The sequence below is a fragment of the Mustela nigripes genome, chromosome 3 (assembly GCF_022355385.1).
Source record: "Mustela nigripes isolate SB6536 chromosome 3, MUSNIG.SB6536, whole genome shotgun sequence".
Lineage (NCBI taxonomy): Eukaryota > Metazoa > Chordata > Mammalia > Carnivora > Mustelidae > Mustela > Mustela nigripes.
This window is the reverse complement of record NC_081559.1, coordinates 182566066-182583885: the sequence shown is the minus strand read 5'-3', so window position 1 is coordinate 182583885 and position 17820 is coordinate 182566066. Positions and strand designations below refer to the sequence as shown.

General features: G+C 47.2%; 1 protein-coding gene across 2 annotated transcripts in view; it reads right to left on the bottom strand.

Moving 5' to 3' along the window:
- Nucleotides 1-1395: 1395 nt before the first annotated feature.
- NSMCE2 (NSE2 (MMS21) homolog, SMC5-SMC6 complex SUMO ligase) overlaps nucleotides 1396-17820 on the bottom strand; it is a 212874-nt gene continuing 196449 nt past the window's right edge. For both annotated transcript variants that reach the window (XM_059395153.1, XM_059395154.1), the window contains 3 exons: nucleotides 9796-9896; nucleotides 9270-9376; nucleotides 1396-1746 (listed from right to left, as the gene is read on the bottom strand). In XM_059395153.1, the coding sequence (XP_059251136.1) occupies nucleotides 1629-1746; nucleotides 9270-9376; nucleotides 9796-9896 (326 nt within the window). In that variant the 3' untranslated portion in view covers nucleotides 1396-1628. The remainder of the gene's footprint in view (nucleotides 1747-9269; nucleotides 9377-9795; nucleotides 9897-17820) is intronic.

Genomic DNA, 17820 nt, shown 5'->3' with positions numbered 1-17820 from the left:
TCCCACAAGCACGACTCCTGTCATGACCTGAGATCAAGAGTCGGATGTTTAACCGACTGAGCCACCCAGGTGCCCTGAGACTAAGCTTTTAAACTCAAATATGTACGATTTCATGGCCTTCACTCCCTAGTAGCTATTGTTCCTGCATTTTAACAAATTTATTTACAGAAGTTTCATTTTTAAAAATGTGAACTTTTGCGTGTATTTCTACATCTAAACAAATCAATAGGGAGGAGGAGGAGAGTATAAGGTTAGGAATTCAGACTCTGGGACCAGGCTACCCGACGTCCTGTCCCAGCTAAGCCATTTATGAGCTCCGTGACTTTCTATGGGTTACTTCACCCCTCTGTGCCTCATTTTACTTATCTGCAAACTGGGAATAATAATTGTATCTTTCTGGCACCCAGGTGGCTCCGTTGGTTAAGCGTCTGGCTTTGGCTCAGGTCACGATCCCAGAGTCACTGGATCGAGTCCCGCCATCGGGCTCCCTGCTCAGCGGGGGGCCCTGTTCTCCCTCTGCCGCTCACCCTGCTTGTGCTCTCTCTCAAATCAATAAATACAATCTAAAAAAAAGAAACTTGTACGGTTCTCAGCAGGCAGTGAAGATGACCCTCGGAGTGAACCTACATATGTAAAGCAGGGGACTGGCACCTGGTACACAGTAAATGCTCCAGAAATGGTAGCCACTGTTAGCTCTTCTTGGCTTCCCAGTATAGTCAGGGGATGGCTTGTCTGGTTTAATTCACTATTCTAGTTGATAAAAGGCTGCTATGGAGATCATTTAATAGATCAGCACTCTTCACCCAGAACACAATCAAAGGTATTCAATGTAAAGATCTGGCGGGTCCTGAGTCCACAGATTTCTGGGGCTGAAGGGACATGAGAGAACATCTCAGTCCACATCTTTATTTCAGGGCTGAACACCCGCAAGGCCCGGCAGCCTGAAGCCACATGCAGAGAGCCACCGGGCAGGGTGGAGACAGTCAGGATGTGGCTGCTTCTGTGGATACTTCAGGCTCTCAGAGGGTCATAGCGAAGTTTCCATTAGGGGCACCAACTTTCGTTGGATCGAGAAGCCTATTCTCTGGAGCAATTCTGCACAGGTCCATCAGAACGACAGACAGAAGCATTTATCTACTGGGCAAAGCAGACACAGGCCAGTGAGCTGAGTCTTCCTGGGAACCTCCTGCTATCATTGATGACGCTGTTAGACAATTCTCACCTGGGGGGTGGGTTCTCCACGCTTCTGTTACATAGCCGCTGAAAGACTTTGTGTAGTTAAAACCATGATAAAAACCAGCCTGACACAGTAGAAACAGAAAGGCCTGGCACCGCCACGCCCACACCACTGGAACAATTTACACCTTGGGAGGTGCACGGATAGGACACACTGCGGATAATCAAAGTTTTATTTAAAATGATAGAACACTCAAAAATAAACAATATAATATGCTTGGATTTTTGCTGTGACATAGAAAAAGGCTTCCAATTACACTTAAAACCTTCAAGTTTTACCCCAACAAAGTATGCTATGCAGCCCGGCAAGGTGCTCTGAGGAGCACTGCTCTCTCCAGATGGCTGGGGTAGGAGGTAGGCTGCGGACATCCCTGCAGGGAGGTGAGTTTCTCCTACTCGGACGGGCGATTCTTCTTCTTGTTGTGGCTCTCAATAGCCCTTCTGAGTGCTTCATCCTGGATGAGATCAGACATTCTCACATCTGTGTGGCTACAGCCAATTTTGGGGCAACTGTAAAGGAGAAGAAAATCACTTAGCTCGGATGCCTTGGCATAAATGCCCCTCACACACAAGGATTTAAATGAAGATATTTTAGCCAAAAGGAGAATGTTCTAGAAATCGGGACCGATGTGCACTGACTCATTTATTCACCGAATGCCTACCTGAGCCCATCCCTGCCCAGCGGTGGGAGCACAGGCAGGGGACAAGCAGGGACCACTTCACGGCGTACACCTTCCAGTGAGGGACAGAGATCGTCCCTAAGTCACCAGACAGCGTGTGCTGTGGGTTCGCTCGCATGAAGTGCTACAAAGGCAAGGAAGCAGGGTCAAGGGAGAGAGTGTGGGGTGAGGCTTCTCTAGCTGGAGTCAGGGCAAGTCTTGCTGAGGAGAGCTGATCTAGAACAAGTGCTGCATGTGACCCTGGCAGAGGCAGCAGCTGAGAACGCAGAGGCTTGGTGGCCTGTGTAAAAAACAAGGTCATTGTGGCTGAGATGCCCGGGAAGAGGGGGGGGGGGGGGGGATGAGGGGGGGGGGGGGGGGGGGAGGGGGGGGGGGGTGGGCATTCGAAGAGGAGGTCAGAGGGTCACAGGGGCTTTGGATTTCATTATTAAAAAAAAAAAATTTTTTTTTTTTAAAGTTTATTTATTTAAGTCATCTCTACACCTGATGTGGGGCTTGAACTCACAACTCTGAGACCGGGAGTCGCATGCTCCTCCATCGAAACCAGCCAGGCGCCCCTGGATTATATTTTAAATATGAAGAGGACACCCTGGAGGGTTTGAGATAGGGTAGGGACGTGATGTGGTGTATGTTTAGAAACCCCGGCTCTGGCTGCTGATGCAGAGGCAGGCAGAGTAGGAGAGCCTCGCCACGGTCTGGGGCAGAGGGTTGCATGGCGGAGGCTGGAGGCGGTGGTCATCAGGGAGGAAGCGGAAACAGAACCTCTAGGACTTGCTGTGGGGTCAGAGGCACAGTGTAAGGCAAGAGAAGGGCTGGGCTTCATCAGAGCAGGCCCCCGGCCGACGGGCTAATTGGGGGTACCCTTTACCTCTACGGGGAGCAACAGGCGAACCAGGCTGGGGATGGAGTCAGGAGTCCCGGTTGGTCTACGTTCCCTCCGAAATGCCCACCAGTCCTCCTGTGGAGAGACTGCGTGGGCTGGCAGAGACTCAGGGGAAAAGCTGTGGCTGAAGAAATCAGTGTGTGAGTCACCCATGGGGGGAGATACTTAAAGCCACGGCTCTGTTTGGATGTGGTCTCCTCTGAAGGCAGCAGGCCAGAGGAAGTCACCTGATTTCTTCTCAGCGGGAAGTAGACTTGGCCAGTCAGGTAGAGTGCCCAGTCTCCGGAGTGAAGGTGACCTGGTTCTGAACATGGCCAACACCTACTTGCTCCTGATGAGACCACAGGCAACAAAAGCTCTCTTTCTGGGCCTCTACACCCTCAGATTTGAAGTGGGGGCAGAATTCCTATTTCCTAGGGCTACAGGCAAAGCGGTGCTCAGTATTACCCGTCATCCCCTTCGTGCTCTCCTAGGACTAGCATCTCTGATCATCTCTCTTCTGACACATTTTAAGACGCCTGCTCTCCCTGTATCCTGCACGTTCGCGATGCATACACGCACGCATTCGTGCGTGCCCTTGCCCAGCCCTGTGCTGGGTTCTAAGCACCCGTCTGGTAAATACAAATTTAGATTCCTGCCCACACACAGCTCTGGCCCAGTGATCTGAGACAACTCTCCGAAAAGCACAGGTATATTAAGACAAAAAAAATACAGCTACAAGACAAGATAAAAAATAACAAATACAAGACAAAAGACAGAAAGCAGAAGGGGAAGAAAGCTGACCATGGGAACTCTGATTTGTCCACAGGAGGAAGCCCGTTTGTTCAACATGAAGGAGAACATTCTCTCTGTGCTTTCTGGACCAACATGTCCTCTTATAAGAAAGGCATTAATCAATGCTATGGATAATATGCTTGCTAACAATATTTATTTTAAACCATGAAAGGTGCTCTGTATGGGGAGGGTCATGTTTTAAAATGTGATCGTAAAAAGGCCCTGGTGGGAAAAAGGATCAGGTATCTGGCCAAGTACACGTCTGTCCGCTCCCCGGCTCTGTGCTGGGGGAGGCCTGGGGGTGCGGAGACCCGTCCTGCACTGGCTGCTCAAAGCGAACGGCTTCTCTAACCCTACAAGTTACCAGCTGCGATTATGAGAAGGTTATGGACACTTTCACGACTTCACAAAGGGGCATTTTCCATCACTCCACCTTCTGCGACATGGAAACGCAACCCAAGGTAGGTCCCCGGCATGCCACATGCTGGGTCACCCTCATGTCATGTCACACGTGTCACTTGGTGAAGGTGCCCTGTGATGGTAGGCCTGGAGTCCTCCCCACTCCCGAGAACCAAGTCTTCTGCCCCGACAGCCAGACTGTGGATAAGTGTGGAGGGGGAAGTGGGACAGAGGCGGGGAGGACTTCCCGGAGACATCAGCCGCTCCGTTGGCTGTGAGAGGGCTCTGAGGACGTCTGATGGGATCAGGCACTCACTCACTGCCGAGCCTGAAGGCTCGTTCCTCACCAGGGGACAAAGGGATGGAGCCCAGGGTGACCTGTGTCCCAAACAAAGAAGTGTGACCTCACTTAAGGGAGCAACTCTGGGGGACAGAGGCATTCACCCAAAAGGCCTCCCAAGGGAGCTGACGGCTTCTTGACACAAATGCAGGCTCAAGAGTGAAAGAGATGTGGGCTCAAGCCTCGTGGCCGTGACCTGCTGGGCAAATGGCTTTCATTCCCGTGCCCCAGTTTCTTCTGTCACGAAGACGACACTGAACGGAGGGCCTCTGGGAGCAATAAGGCGGGCAGTGTGCAACAAGGCTTGAGGAACTGGCTCAGGTTTCCGCTCTAGTCCCAAGGCTTCTGCTCCCAAGGAGCCTGTGGCGAGGAGGCTGCCCCACTGGGGACACTGGTGGGACGCGGGTGAGTAGGACACAGGAGCTGCTGCGGCAGCGTGACAAGGCGCGCTCGGCCCAGCCTGAGTGACGGCCCAGGAAGACTTCCTGGAGGAGAGGCTGATTCAGGAGCTGAGGGAGAGCCTCGCTCTCACCCTATCTCAAACAAACAAACACAGGCTTTTAAGCTACAGAGGATAAGACAAGGCCACAATGACACGATACTGAATCAGGGCACTCCTCACAACACTCTGTGGAAGCGTTAGCGCGTTAATCCCAGGACGTCCCGGTGAGCAAGCCAGGTGTGGCCGTACCGATCCTAAGCTCTCGAGTCATCACTGTGAGCAGTCATTCCTACAGGCCTCGGAGGAGAGGCTGGGTCCTCCGCTCGGGTCACTGACAGGGCAGAACATTCCATCAGAGCATCGAGCGAGCATGCAAGTGTCTACTGAGCAAAGGGAGCCTGGGTCTCAGGGGTCCCAGAGGCTGCAGGGATCTTGGCCTCGGTCTCAGCTCTTGAGTACAAGATTTGGAGTCCTGTGAGCTTGTGGATCCGGGTTGCAAGAATTCCAAGGTCCAATCCAGCTCTGGGAGGAGGTCTACGGATACCTCTGGAAGTCTGAGTGGGATGGATTCCTGTCCCACCTAAACACACAAAGTAACTGTCCATGTTTAAAATAACATGTCACTGAGCGATGAAGTAAGTAACAACAACACGAACAGTCTGGACCTTTCTAACCCTACTGCGATTTGCTGAGCGTTCTGTAGTTCCAAAGGAGCCTTCTTCCCTTAAGTGGTTTGCTTCTCCACTGCCAAGAAAGCACTGGTCCAGGCCTCAGCTGGAATTTCCCCACGTTTCTTTAATCCTAAGATCCCAAGAGATGCTGCTGTTATTTCTGTTCTGCAGATGTAGACGTGGGGGCTCTGAGAGGTGACACGGCCCGCGGGCCGGGAGTGAGCACGACGTTAGCGCTCGGCTCTCCAACGACACGTTCCGACTCAGCTTGATTTTACTCCACATGCTGTTCAGTGGGGCTGTTTGCTACACACAGTTCCTGTTCCTCAGCAAAAAAGGAACGACACGACTGTGGAACACTGGAAATATCTTATTACTGTGACAATCATAAGGCAGCTCTGTTAGGGAGATAACGCACGGCCCAGTTATTCAGGAAATTGTTTTAACGACCGTATTTAGTGAGGACTGAGAGTCTCCACAGTTTTCTCCTGACTCACACCAGAGGAGAGAGATCCTCGCAGAGACTAAGCACGACCAGGAGGATTCCAGTCAGCGCCCAGTCAGACGAGGTACCTGGATCTCCAGTCTGACAAAATGTTAACTAGAACCATCTAAGAGGAAGGACTAAGATTTCTCAAGCTGGATGTGTCACAGACATTTTTAAACAAAGGGGACCTAGAACGGCTCCTTAGGCTCACATGCATCATGGGAAATGACACTGCTTTGCGCTCCGTCAGGAAGCTCCGGAGTAGCTGATGAAGAGGCCCTGAGGTGTAATCTGGCGCCAAATGCAGCCTGTCTCCAGGACTGTGCCCACCGCCCCCACTGCTCCTGTCATCCCCATCTCCCCTATGTCTCTTCCTGGCTCGTCATGCCGCGCCTCAGATGGCTTCATGGGGGTCTTCTTCCTCTGACTGCCTTTCCTCTAATGAGTGCGGTGCCTTTCTGAGGGTCCACAGTGGGCCCTGAGGTGGGTGGTGAGCAGAGTGGGGCCAGCCGCAGGCCTCGTGTTACCCGGAGCTAGACCATAGTCCCGTCCTTGGTGACTCTCAGCCAGCTGTCACATGCTGCCCAGAGCTGCCCCTGAGGGGCAGGTGAGTGGGTTTGACTCCTCTACCAATAATCTCTCCACGATGTCTTGAGCTCAGAGCTCTCTCCCGGGTTCAGCACCTCACATTTTCTGTGCCTTCCAGACACTTCCAAGTTGGTTGTGCTTCAAGGACCCCAAGCTTTGCATGACCCCAGCTGTGCCTCTCATAATCCTTCTTAAATGTGTCTGTCATTCCTGCCCTCTCTGTAGGTGAATGACCCCTTCTGGACACCCGGTTTAGAAATCTCCTCCACTCCTTCTTCCTCCCTTCAACTCTCAACTGCCAAATCCTGCCAGCTGTGCCTCCGTTCTCATTCCCTTCTGCCTCAGACTCTTGCCTCAGTCAGGCCCCTGTCATCTGTAACTTAATCTCCTGCAAATGCATTCTCACTGACGTTGTCACCTCATGCCTCGTTAACCCACCTCTTGAGTTGTATTAGAGTAACTTCCTAACCTCTAGCTTGAGTCACCTTATTCCCTCAGAGCCCTGCAGTGTTGTCTCATGCCTGCAGAATAATGGCGGCAAGACTGAGGGCGGCGGTGGGGGGAGGGGTACAGTTTACCGAGTCTTACCATGGGCCAGGGGCCTGAAAGTACTTCACGTAGATCTTATTCGAGTTTCAAACATACCGGGGAGGCAATTGAAATCATTATCAGCAATTTATAGATGAGGAAACTAATGAAATCATGACATTTAACATCTCTATAATGAGTCTTTACAGCACTCTCCTTCCTGTTCTTGTGCAGAGCTTCCTTCTACTCTCCCTCTCACACACAGGAACCACAACTGTGCCTTCTGACCACCAAGTAGAACAGGCTCTGAATGGGGCGAGCCTGTTGGCCAGAAGGACTCTTCTTCATCATTCTCTCAAATTCTTCTCATTTTTTCAATGCCCAGTAAAAATACCACCTTCTCTCTGAACCACCCCCTCCACTTCTTCCACTTGGACTTAATCGTTATTATCTATGTTAAACGTTAATAATCGTTATTAAGTTATGAGAATCTGCAGTTTGCAGAATCTGTGCGCATGGTAAAGAAGCATGACAGAGAAAAGACACTTTTCTAAGTGACAAATGTCACTCACGTGTGTCCAACTAGCACGTACAACTCAAAAAAGCCAAAGGACGTTAGAACGTCGAACACGTGATTAGGAAGGCCCACTGACACGTGAGTGAGCCTGTTCGTGAAGTCACCATCCCCACCCTGGGACTGGTGTGAGAAATGTGCTTCGCTCTCAGTGCCTATCACAATAAGAATGCAAGAGCTGTGAAACAGAACTATCTGGCAATATCTATTCTCAGCAGTCATCATTTTTGCAAACTAAAAGGTGGTTTCTCAGAGAATGAACACAGAAAGAAGTCAGTGGAAAGGGAAGGCTTAGAAGTCCAGAAACAAAGGAAATTATATTCACAGGGAACGTGGAAGGGTCACTAGGGAAATCCAACATCTCAACGGTAAGCAGAGACTCAAAACAGATACAAATGTACTTGAACACTCTTAATTTTGCAGCCATGAGGGCATTTTTCTGGGACAAATACGGTGAATGACTTGACTGAATGACCATCAAGATATCTCGAGTCTCGAATACCCAATCTCTAAGTCCACGCCCATAAGAGGAGTGGTGGGGAATTCCAATTCTGGGTCTCCACCAGCAAATTTCTGAGTGATGGAGAAGCGAGCCACACATCAAAGTGACTGTTATCAGAAGTCCATTGAGAACTGGTCACACCTGCAATTCCATTCCTACAACAAATCTGCGATAAGAGCACAAGAAATGCCAAACTGAATTATGGTGCGTCTAGCCAACCCAGGATTCCATGTTATCACAGGCGCGGAGCCACGGGAGCCACCGTCCTCCTCCGAGGGTGTGCACCGGGGGTGGGGGTGGGGGGGATGTGTGGGCGGGGCTGGGGGGATGGCAAGGGGGTGGAAATACATATAGAATACAGGTAAAAGGAAGATTCGCCAAACATTCCAGTTAAAAAAAAAATTCTCATTGCAGTGATTCACAAATTTGCTTGAACCTTTCAGGAAGTTACTCAGATAATTAAAGATATGAAAGGTCTTCCTAACAATTTAATCTTGATCAAGACCCCTGGATACAAATCTTACCTCAGAACGGCTTAACCAAGTTAGCTGTATCGCAGGATGCAAGAAGACTTGCCATTCCTTCTTGTGTAAGTGCACACAGAAGGGGACAAAGAAATCTCTTAGTATCACAGTTCCCCTTAATCTTTTCTCAGGCTATAGGACAGTTTCACGACCATTCCTTTCTTTTTTTTTTTTCTTTTAATAAAGATTTTATTTATTTATTTATTTGACAAGAGAGATCACAAGCAGGCAGAGAGGCAGGCAGAGAGAGAGGGGGAAGCAGGCTCCCTACTGAGCAAGAGCCCGATGCGGGGCTCGATCCCAGGACCCTGAGATCATGACCTGGGCCGAAGGCAGAGGCTTGAACCCACTGAGCCACCCAGGCGCCCCTATTCCTATTCTCTAATGATGAAACTTGCACCCGATTCCTTTCCCTCCTCTCTTGAAGGTGTGGCTGAAGTTGCTTCAGCTCCTTCCTGAGCAAACGACTCACTTTTCCGTCATGTATTGTTTCTCCAGAAAGCCAGCTTCCGTGATTACACTACAAGGGAGGGGAGTGGGCTTTAGGGGGGACATGGAAGTGTCTTTTCCTCTAGTGTGGGCACATCACCGCTGACTGACCACCGGTGGGAAGGCTCCCTTCCCTTCCGGCACCGACTCACCAGGCCTTTTTCTTCCGCCTGTGTTTGGACTCAATCATGCGCACAATGGCTTCCTCTTCATAGGTGTGTCCGCACACTTTATTTTTCACCGGCTTCTTCATTTCCACCTGCAATCAAGGACACATTCAGCTTTCAGGAATGAGAATGATCCACTTCCGGGAACTTCTCCAAGTCACTGATTATTTGGAACTGTTTTTTTCCTCCTCTGGGGGCTTCCCGTGTTCAGGCTCAAAGCCTCGTGGCTTTGGATCACTGTTAGGGCAGATGGCCATGGAGGAAAACGCAGGGAGACTGTGGCACCAATGTCAGCTGGCCCGTGGGCCAAGACTTTCCTCCAGGATCCCTCAGGGCACGGCTGACTGAAAAATCTTGCCAGCCCGGGGAACCTCCCCCATATCCTCCTGGACCTCATCACCTTCCTTTCCTCCCTCCTTACCCTAGATGTGAAGTCAAGTTAGAACGCAAACAGGAGTCTTCTACGAAGCGAACTGCTTTGTCTTTCTGGGAAGGAGGGAGGAGAGAGTACCTGAGTAATGGGGCAGATGAAGTTGGTCTGACTTTGGGTCACAATCATGTCTTCATCAACTCCTTCTGTTCCATCGGCCTCTCTGTCGGCTTGAAGACCATCTAGAGGGAAAAAGGGAAGTTGCTGAGCCACGTTGCTCTAACACGGCGCCAAGGACAGGAGGGAATGGACGGAAGGAAGGAGGTGAATGGTTTCTCAGGGTCTGTTGGGTGCTAGGCAACCTTGCTAGGCATCTGGATGCACATTAACTCTTCAGCTCTTAAGAGAATCCTGCAGGGTAGGTAGGATTCTGCCCATTTTTGATAAGGAAACAGCATCAGAGCAGTGAGATAACTGTTTCAAAGAATTAATTTGTGAGGGAGTACTGTCCTGTAATCAAGAATGTGGCTTTGGAGTCAGAAGGGCCTGGTTATCTCTTTCACTTCCAGCTGTGAGACCTTGGGCTAGCAAGATCTTCGTTGAAAGCTCTACTTTATAGCTTTGTTGCAAAGATTAAAGGAGATAAAAACGTAGCATGCTTTGCAAAGCCCCTGGCACAAGAAAACCTTCAATAAATGGTAAATACCATTAGCTAGCTCAGGGGTTCTCAAACTTTTTGGTTTTAGGACACTTTTTTATACTTTTTTGATATTACTGAAGACCCTAAAAAACTTATTTGGCATTATAGTTATCAGTATTTGCCAGAGAAGACATTAAGACTAAGGATTTTGAAAATATGCATTTATCAATTCATTAAAAACAAAAACCACAAAAAAACCCCAGAAAGACTCCTGGGTTATTTGTCTGGCTTAGTCAGCAGAGTATGTGACTCTTGATATCAGGGTTGTGAGTTTGAGCCCCACACTGGGTGTAGAGATTACTTAATGTAATAAAACTTAAAAAAAAAAAAAATTCCATTACCTATTATCATAAGTGGTATTTTTAAAAAAAGATTTTATTTATTTGATAGAGATTACAAGTAGGCAGAGAGGCAGGCAGAGAGAGAGGAGGAAGCAGAGAGCCTGATGTGGGGCTCGATCCCAGGACTCTGAGCCCATGACCTGAGCCGAAGGCAGAGGCTTCAAGCCATTTGAGTCATCCAGGCACCCCAACATAAGTGGTATTTTTAAAACTAAAAGTAATCTCCAATTAGCATGGCACTGTTTTTACATTTTTGAAAATATCTTTATTGTTTGGCTTAATAGAAGACAGTTGGATTTTGAGCGGCACCTGGGTGGCTCAGTGGATTGAGCGTCTGACTCTGGATTTCAGCTTTCGGGTCGTATCTCGGGGTCCTGAGACTGAGCCCTGCATTGGGCTCCTCATTCAGCAGGGAGTCTGCTTCAGATTCTCTCCTGCTCCGTCTGCCCCTCCCCCACTCTCTCTCTCTCTCTCAATACATAAATAAATAAAATTTTTAACTAGTTTAGTGGAATTTTGATATCTGTATATGCATCCAGTCTGTTGTGACGTCATGTCATGAAGACTCTGGAAAAATATACTTATGGAAAGAGAGAGAGTGAAAAAGACAAGTGACATCTTCGTATTATCAGGAATATAGTCAGGACCTCGTGGGTACCCGGAAAGGTCCTGGGAGAACCCTAGGGGTCCCTGGCCCACACTTTGAGAACTGCTAAGCACACGCATGGTAAAGCTGCCTTTGGAGAGACTATTTGTTTCTGAAATTGATGTTCTTTTCACTTCATCACATTTGCTCCTTACTGAGGGCAAAAAGATAATGGATGGCTTTCGAGGGGGATAATGACACTGAGTATATCATGTGAAAGCCTTTCCTTCTGGAGAAGGGAGACACCATTTTGTACAGACCTCAAAGACCAATAGCTTTTTTAAATGCAAGTGTTGACAGTGTCTCCTTCCTCCTCCTTCCGCGCCTCCTGTCCTTACCGCCTCTGGCTCCCCTTCCTCCTTTCATTCTGGCAAAATAGCATCAACGTTAAAAACTGCTTTGTTTCTAATGTAGGAGGGAGACTCCTGCCTCAGGTTCAGGGGGTCCTGCATACCGTTCTTTTCCTAGAACTGACGGCCCGGGCCTCCGACCTTGGCCAGATGAAGTGCCTGTCCAGAAAAGTGTCACTGGAGGCAGGAAAAGGGCCACAGAGCACTTGTTCAAGGTCACCCAGTGAACTAATGGCTGGCTCCAGGGATTCTGCCCCTAGTTACTCTGTTTTTGTAGGGATTTCACCTTGTTTTACGGACTATTGCTCCCTGTATGTCAGCTTGTTGTGTTTTCCTAGAGAAGTGTGTCCCTCGAAGCAGCTCTCATTCTCTGAAGAAGGCAGGTAGAGAATTCAGAGCATAGGACTTCCCAGGTAGGGCATCTTTAACCATTGGCCAGTCAGGGATGGTGCCTTTTAGCCTTTCAAGGACCTGTACAAATGTCTAGGCCAGGTGTGCACAGGTGGCTTATCGTTAAGCATCTCCCTTTGGCTCAGGTCATGATCCCCGGTCCTGGGATTGAGTCCCACATCGGGCTCCCTGCTCAGGGGGGAGTCTGCTTCTCTCTCTGCCTCTGCTCCCCCCTGCCCCAGGCCAGCTTATGGTCTCTCCCTCACTCTCTCTCTAATAAAATATTTTTAAAAAGGTGTTGGTAATCAAAAATGTTTCATTTGGAAGCAATATGTAGGCTGGATTTAGGTTTAAACTTAATAATTCCCAGTATGCTAAGATAATTGCTGATAAATTAATAGCCAATTACTAGTTACTTGTAATCAACCTATTTCTAAAGCAAGACTATAAAGATATTTTTGGGGTGTCTAGGTGGCTCAGCTAGTTGAGCGTCTGCCTTCAGGGTCCTGGAATCGAGCCCCACATCAGGCTCCTGCTCAGTGGGGAGCCTGCTTCTCTCTCTGCCTCTGCTGTTACTTCGGCTTCTGCTCTCTTGCTCATGCTCTCTCTCAAATAAATAAATAAAATCTTTAAAAAAACAAAGAAACAAAAAACTATAAAGACATCTTCAAAAATTTCTGTCAGCTATGAAAGTATACTTAATGTGGAGTTTGCCATATTGTGGTATGTTTGCTGTGACGTGCGATGGGACCTAGGAAGGGTTTTCATGCTTCCCCGGACCTGTCTTTGCTATTCACAGAGTGACCGTTAGACTCCTAGAGGAGTCCTTCGTCAACCCAGTGGCTGTCCACAAGGGCTCAGGAAAGGTGGACAAGGACCAAAGTCAAGAACCAGAGCTAAGAGTGCTCTGCCTCTTTAATTCACTTTCCAAAGCCACCTCCTGTGGGCACCTACTGCCAACTTCTAATTGCGTGTTAAAAGTCACAACTAAGGTCTCTCTTTGTCCATTTCTTACAGAGAGAGCTTCTTCTGAACTGATGGCAGATTTTCTTTTTCCTGATTTCTGACTATATATGTGATACGATGGAATTCACCAGAAAATCTGTTAGATGAATAACAGAGTTCCGCCAATGGGAAAGGCTGTGGGTTTGTTTTTTCTTTTCTATTTTTAAATTTGAAAAGGTAGAGGAAGCAGCAAAGCACAACTCAAATGCAAGGCCGACCACTAAGGAAGGCTGCGTGGGGAACTCAGAACTGTAGGTGGCTATCGACATCCGTGATCACGAAAGAAGGTGACAAAAGACAGAGGAAGAATGCCAACAGTGAGTAATAGTTCACGGACGGGAGTCTAAAAAGAGAAAGATCCTCAACAGCTAAACCTCTTTTGAGATAGAACACTTCCTCACCCCAAATCGATATTTATAGAAAGTGATATCAATGTTGGGATCTCCGATGTGCTGGCGGAAGGTCACATCTGTCAGTAACTACCAGTCACACTCATTTAGTTGATCCAAAGGTAAGACTTGTTGATAAGCTTGGTAAAGGAAGACTGGAGAGAAAAATATGAGTTTTTAAAACTGAAGTTATCTATCCTAATTCTCGCAAACATCTGAGAAATCTGAAATCTAAAAACATTATAGGTTTTGATCAGAGGTAGGCAGGGAATTCGTATATCAGTGTACGGCTCTGTTTTGTTGGCCTGCTTAATTTGAAGACTCAAACGAGTGTGTAGGTTCTGCGAGCCACACTGTCCTCCCCCAGATTATTATTTTATTAGTAATAACACCTCAAGTTTACTGCCTGCTATACAGCCACCACTGCACCGAGTACCTTATATACATTATGGCCTTTAATCCTCACTAAATACCTCTGAAGAACAACTCCGTTATTATTACTTCTCCTGCATAGGCCAGAAAACTTCTGCCCCACACTATTTTTAAGGCAAAAGTAGGAAATAGAGATATTATAATAAAGAAATAAGTGGATTAAGTCAATTTAATCATTATTAAAGAGAGCACAAGTTTTCCTTATTATAAAGTGAAAAACATGAAAATTAGTCATATTGTGTTCCACGCACATGTACCAGGTCTGTTGTTGGAAGTAAGTGTCAGCAGTCAACCTGCGATCTGGTGGGCAAATCTGAAATCCGCCCCTTCCGTCCATGCCTGGGCCCAGGGCACCCAAGCCATGTGCGGACGGAGGAAGTGCAGACAGGAGCCAAGGTCTCCAGAGTACCCAAAAGGATGTGTTGGGGTGTGACTTAGTAACTTCGGATATGATTTCTCCAGATGTCATAAAATGAACATGAAGAGGAACGAGAAACCATGGTAATGCCTGAAGTAGTAACCAGGTGCCCAAAGAATTTCAAAATTTTATGAATATTCCCCTGTGATGGAAAATTAGGGGGTGGTGAGGGCATCTGTTGAACCCCAAGATGTGGGTTCATGATCAGTCAGTTATGACTGGTAGTGAAGAGCTAAACGGCTCTGCCTTCGGTGGTCCCCAGTCAGCCATCATGCTTCTAGCTGCTCAAGTCAAGACTTTTGGAATTATTCTTAATTACTCATTTTTCTTCATTCCTTACATCTGAACCACTGGCAAGTTCTGTTGACTGGTTCTAAACTATATTCCCTAAGTCTAAATCGAGTAAATCTAGCCCTTCTCTCAATTTCTACCTCTCTGACGTCCCAAGCTAAAAAAGAGGCCACCTCGGCACACTCTCTCACGGTGCTGGGTTGTGACTCTCGAAGGCACAAAGTCGTAAGCACTGTTTGCCTGTCTCCCTCCCTTCCTCCTTGCCCCTCCCCCGTTCTCTTCCCAGAAAGAAGGGACTTTGCGGTCTTGCTCACTGGTGTTTCCTAGAATCTAACTGTCCTTGACATGTAGGAATAGTTCAATAAACATCTGATTACACATCTGACGAAGCGCTTCATCTGACAAGGCAAGGGTGGGCACATTTTTCACAAGGACGTCCTTACAGGCATGGCAATACACACACACACACACACACACACATCCTCGCACAAGGATGACTTTATAGCTTTTAAACAAGTAACAGAGACAACTTCACTCCAGCTTGGGGTGCAGCCTTGGACTCTGAATTACATGTCAAAGGCAGGAAGTAAATATAAGTTTTACAATTATAGTAGGCTGTGTGGTAATTATAAAGGAGAGTCCAGACATGGTCTTGTGGTCAGAAAATACATTTGGTCCTGGCCACACACAGCCCGAGTATTAGTCATTTGTCTGTCTTCAGGCATCCCAAATTTGGCTACCAGTAAGACAGTCTTATGCCAGCTGGGAATAAAAGTTGATTACTGTGTGCTTTTTCAATTAAGCCTGAACATTTTTCTGAAAGTACTTTTCTCTTGAACGTTAGCGGCATATGAAGAAAATACTTTGCAAACATCTCCTGACTGCTCAAAATGCTTATTGCCCTGTCCAGCTTATCTTCCTCGCACTATTCTAGTACAGTATATTTGGAAGGGCTGACCCGGTACACGGATTTGTAAGGGGGCCTCCCTAATGGGCAAAAGAACACTGATTCCAATTGAAACAGTGTGTGTGTCCAGGTTAGTTCCTGACTGTTTCTCCTGCCCCATGGCCTGTAACCTACAGCTGGGTCTAGGAGTGGCCCCACCTGTGAGCTGGGACTGAGACTCTAAGTAGAAAAGGAAGTACGTCAGCAGGCCCAGTCCCTCTGGCTTGGAATTAAGAGCAGCGTGTGTGTGTGTGTGCACGCGCGCGCGCATGCACGCAGCTGTTGCAGAATTAAGATGTAGATCATGTCCAGATAGGGTCTACATAATTAAAGATTTCCAAGATGTCATAACCTTCCCAGCACAGTAAAATTCAACAGAGATTGAATTAATACAATTCAATCAGAACACTGGCTAGAACATAGTAAGAATCTAGTAAATGTTATGTAATATCTATATCTATCTATATATATATCAATGTTACATACTTATATAATTGTAAATTGTTACTGCCGCTATTATTATTTTGACCACTATGATGTGCCAGGTACTGTCCTTGGTATTGGCAAAGAATGGTCCTTGCCCTTAGGGAACTCAGTCACATAGGACCTTACATATACAGTACAAAGCAGTTTTGCGAGGATGATGCATGTACAAGACACTGTGGAAAGAAGCTCCCAGGAGAGAACAGAGTTGGCCTCTCTGAGGAGCTCACCTCTGATCTGTGTCACTGATAAGTCTCTTTCAACCTACATTACTGCTGCGGTCCTGCTGCCCCCTTCAGTGTGAGCATTTCACTCAGAGCCTCCTCAGGTCAACGTTCTGATCAGTATTCTTCCTTTTCTTAGCTGTAATCTGCACTCCTCTCAGAATCCATCCACTTGGAGAAGCTATCCAATCCAACCCAATCAACCCAGTCCCTGCAGACAATCTCCTTTGAAATCCAGTAACACTGGCTCTACTGTATTCTTAACTTGAATTTCTTCATTATTCAGTTGCTTCATGAAGACAGAAACTGTTTTCCAGGTAGACCAAAAGCTCCTTGAGGAGAAGCACTGTGTGTTCAAGTCAAGGCAACTCAACTCAAGCTGCATTGACTGAACATCTGCTCCCAGCCAAACATCACACAAATGCCAGGTCTAGATGCAAAAAGGATGAAGACTGGGTCTTGTAGGAGAGAGTTACAAATACTAACATTTTGCACAATAAACATAATAATAAAAAATGTGAAATCACACATGTGTTTTGAACAAAGTACACAAGTAACCCAGAGTTTCTCTGAAGGTGGGGTGAAGAATAAAGATGAACCTCCAGAAGGAAGTGGTGAGTAGGCCAGGTTCTTCTGGGAGGTAAGAAGTGGGAAATATTGTAATTAGGAACGTGGGCTCTGGAGACAGCCTACCTGGGTTCGAATACTGATTGCATCACTTTTAGCTGGGTGCTCTTGGGCAAGTTACTTTATTTTTTCTTTGCTTCAGTCTCCTCAGTCGTCAAATGGAGCTAATCATCATACCTCTTTCATGGACCCGTATGAGGACTAAATGAGTTGATCTATGAAAAGTTCTTGGAATGGTATCTGACAAACAGCAGGTGATCAGTAAATACTGTTATGATTATTGATATTATTATTCAGAATTCCCCCAGAGCTAGCATAGAGTGGGTGTGTACAACATACATGCTCAATTAAATAAAAAATCACATGCTATGGAATCAATCCAAGAGAAACAACATGACTGTCCAATCCAGGATTTGAAACAGGATGAGTGCTTCCATGCCTCAGGGCAGAGTGAGACCTGAATGAGCCCACTTGTGGTTGGCTGACACAGCACTATTGACATCTTCAATCTGTTGCCTGTTTTCACTTCCATGGCTCTTTCAACACACTCTCCCAAGATCTTGAAAGTAAACCGAACAAACAGTTTTAGATCATTTCTTCTTCCAAGTGAGCTGACATTTTAAAAAGATGGACCCTTTCACATTATCATGTACTTGTTAATTTAACTACTCTTGTTTCAGACATATCCTTTCCTCAGTACATGACATCATGTACTAATTTGCCTCCATCTATTTAAATACAGTCATATGTCAAAATGTAAAGGCTTGATTTATTTTTTTAAAATATTTTATTTTAGGGTGCCTGGGTGGCTCAGTGGGTTAGGCCACTGCCTTCGGCTCAGGTCATTATCTCAGGGTCCTGGGATCGAGTCCCACTTCGGGCTCTCTGCTCAGTGGGGAGCCTGCTTCCCTTCCTCTCTCTCTG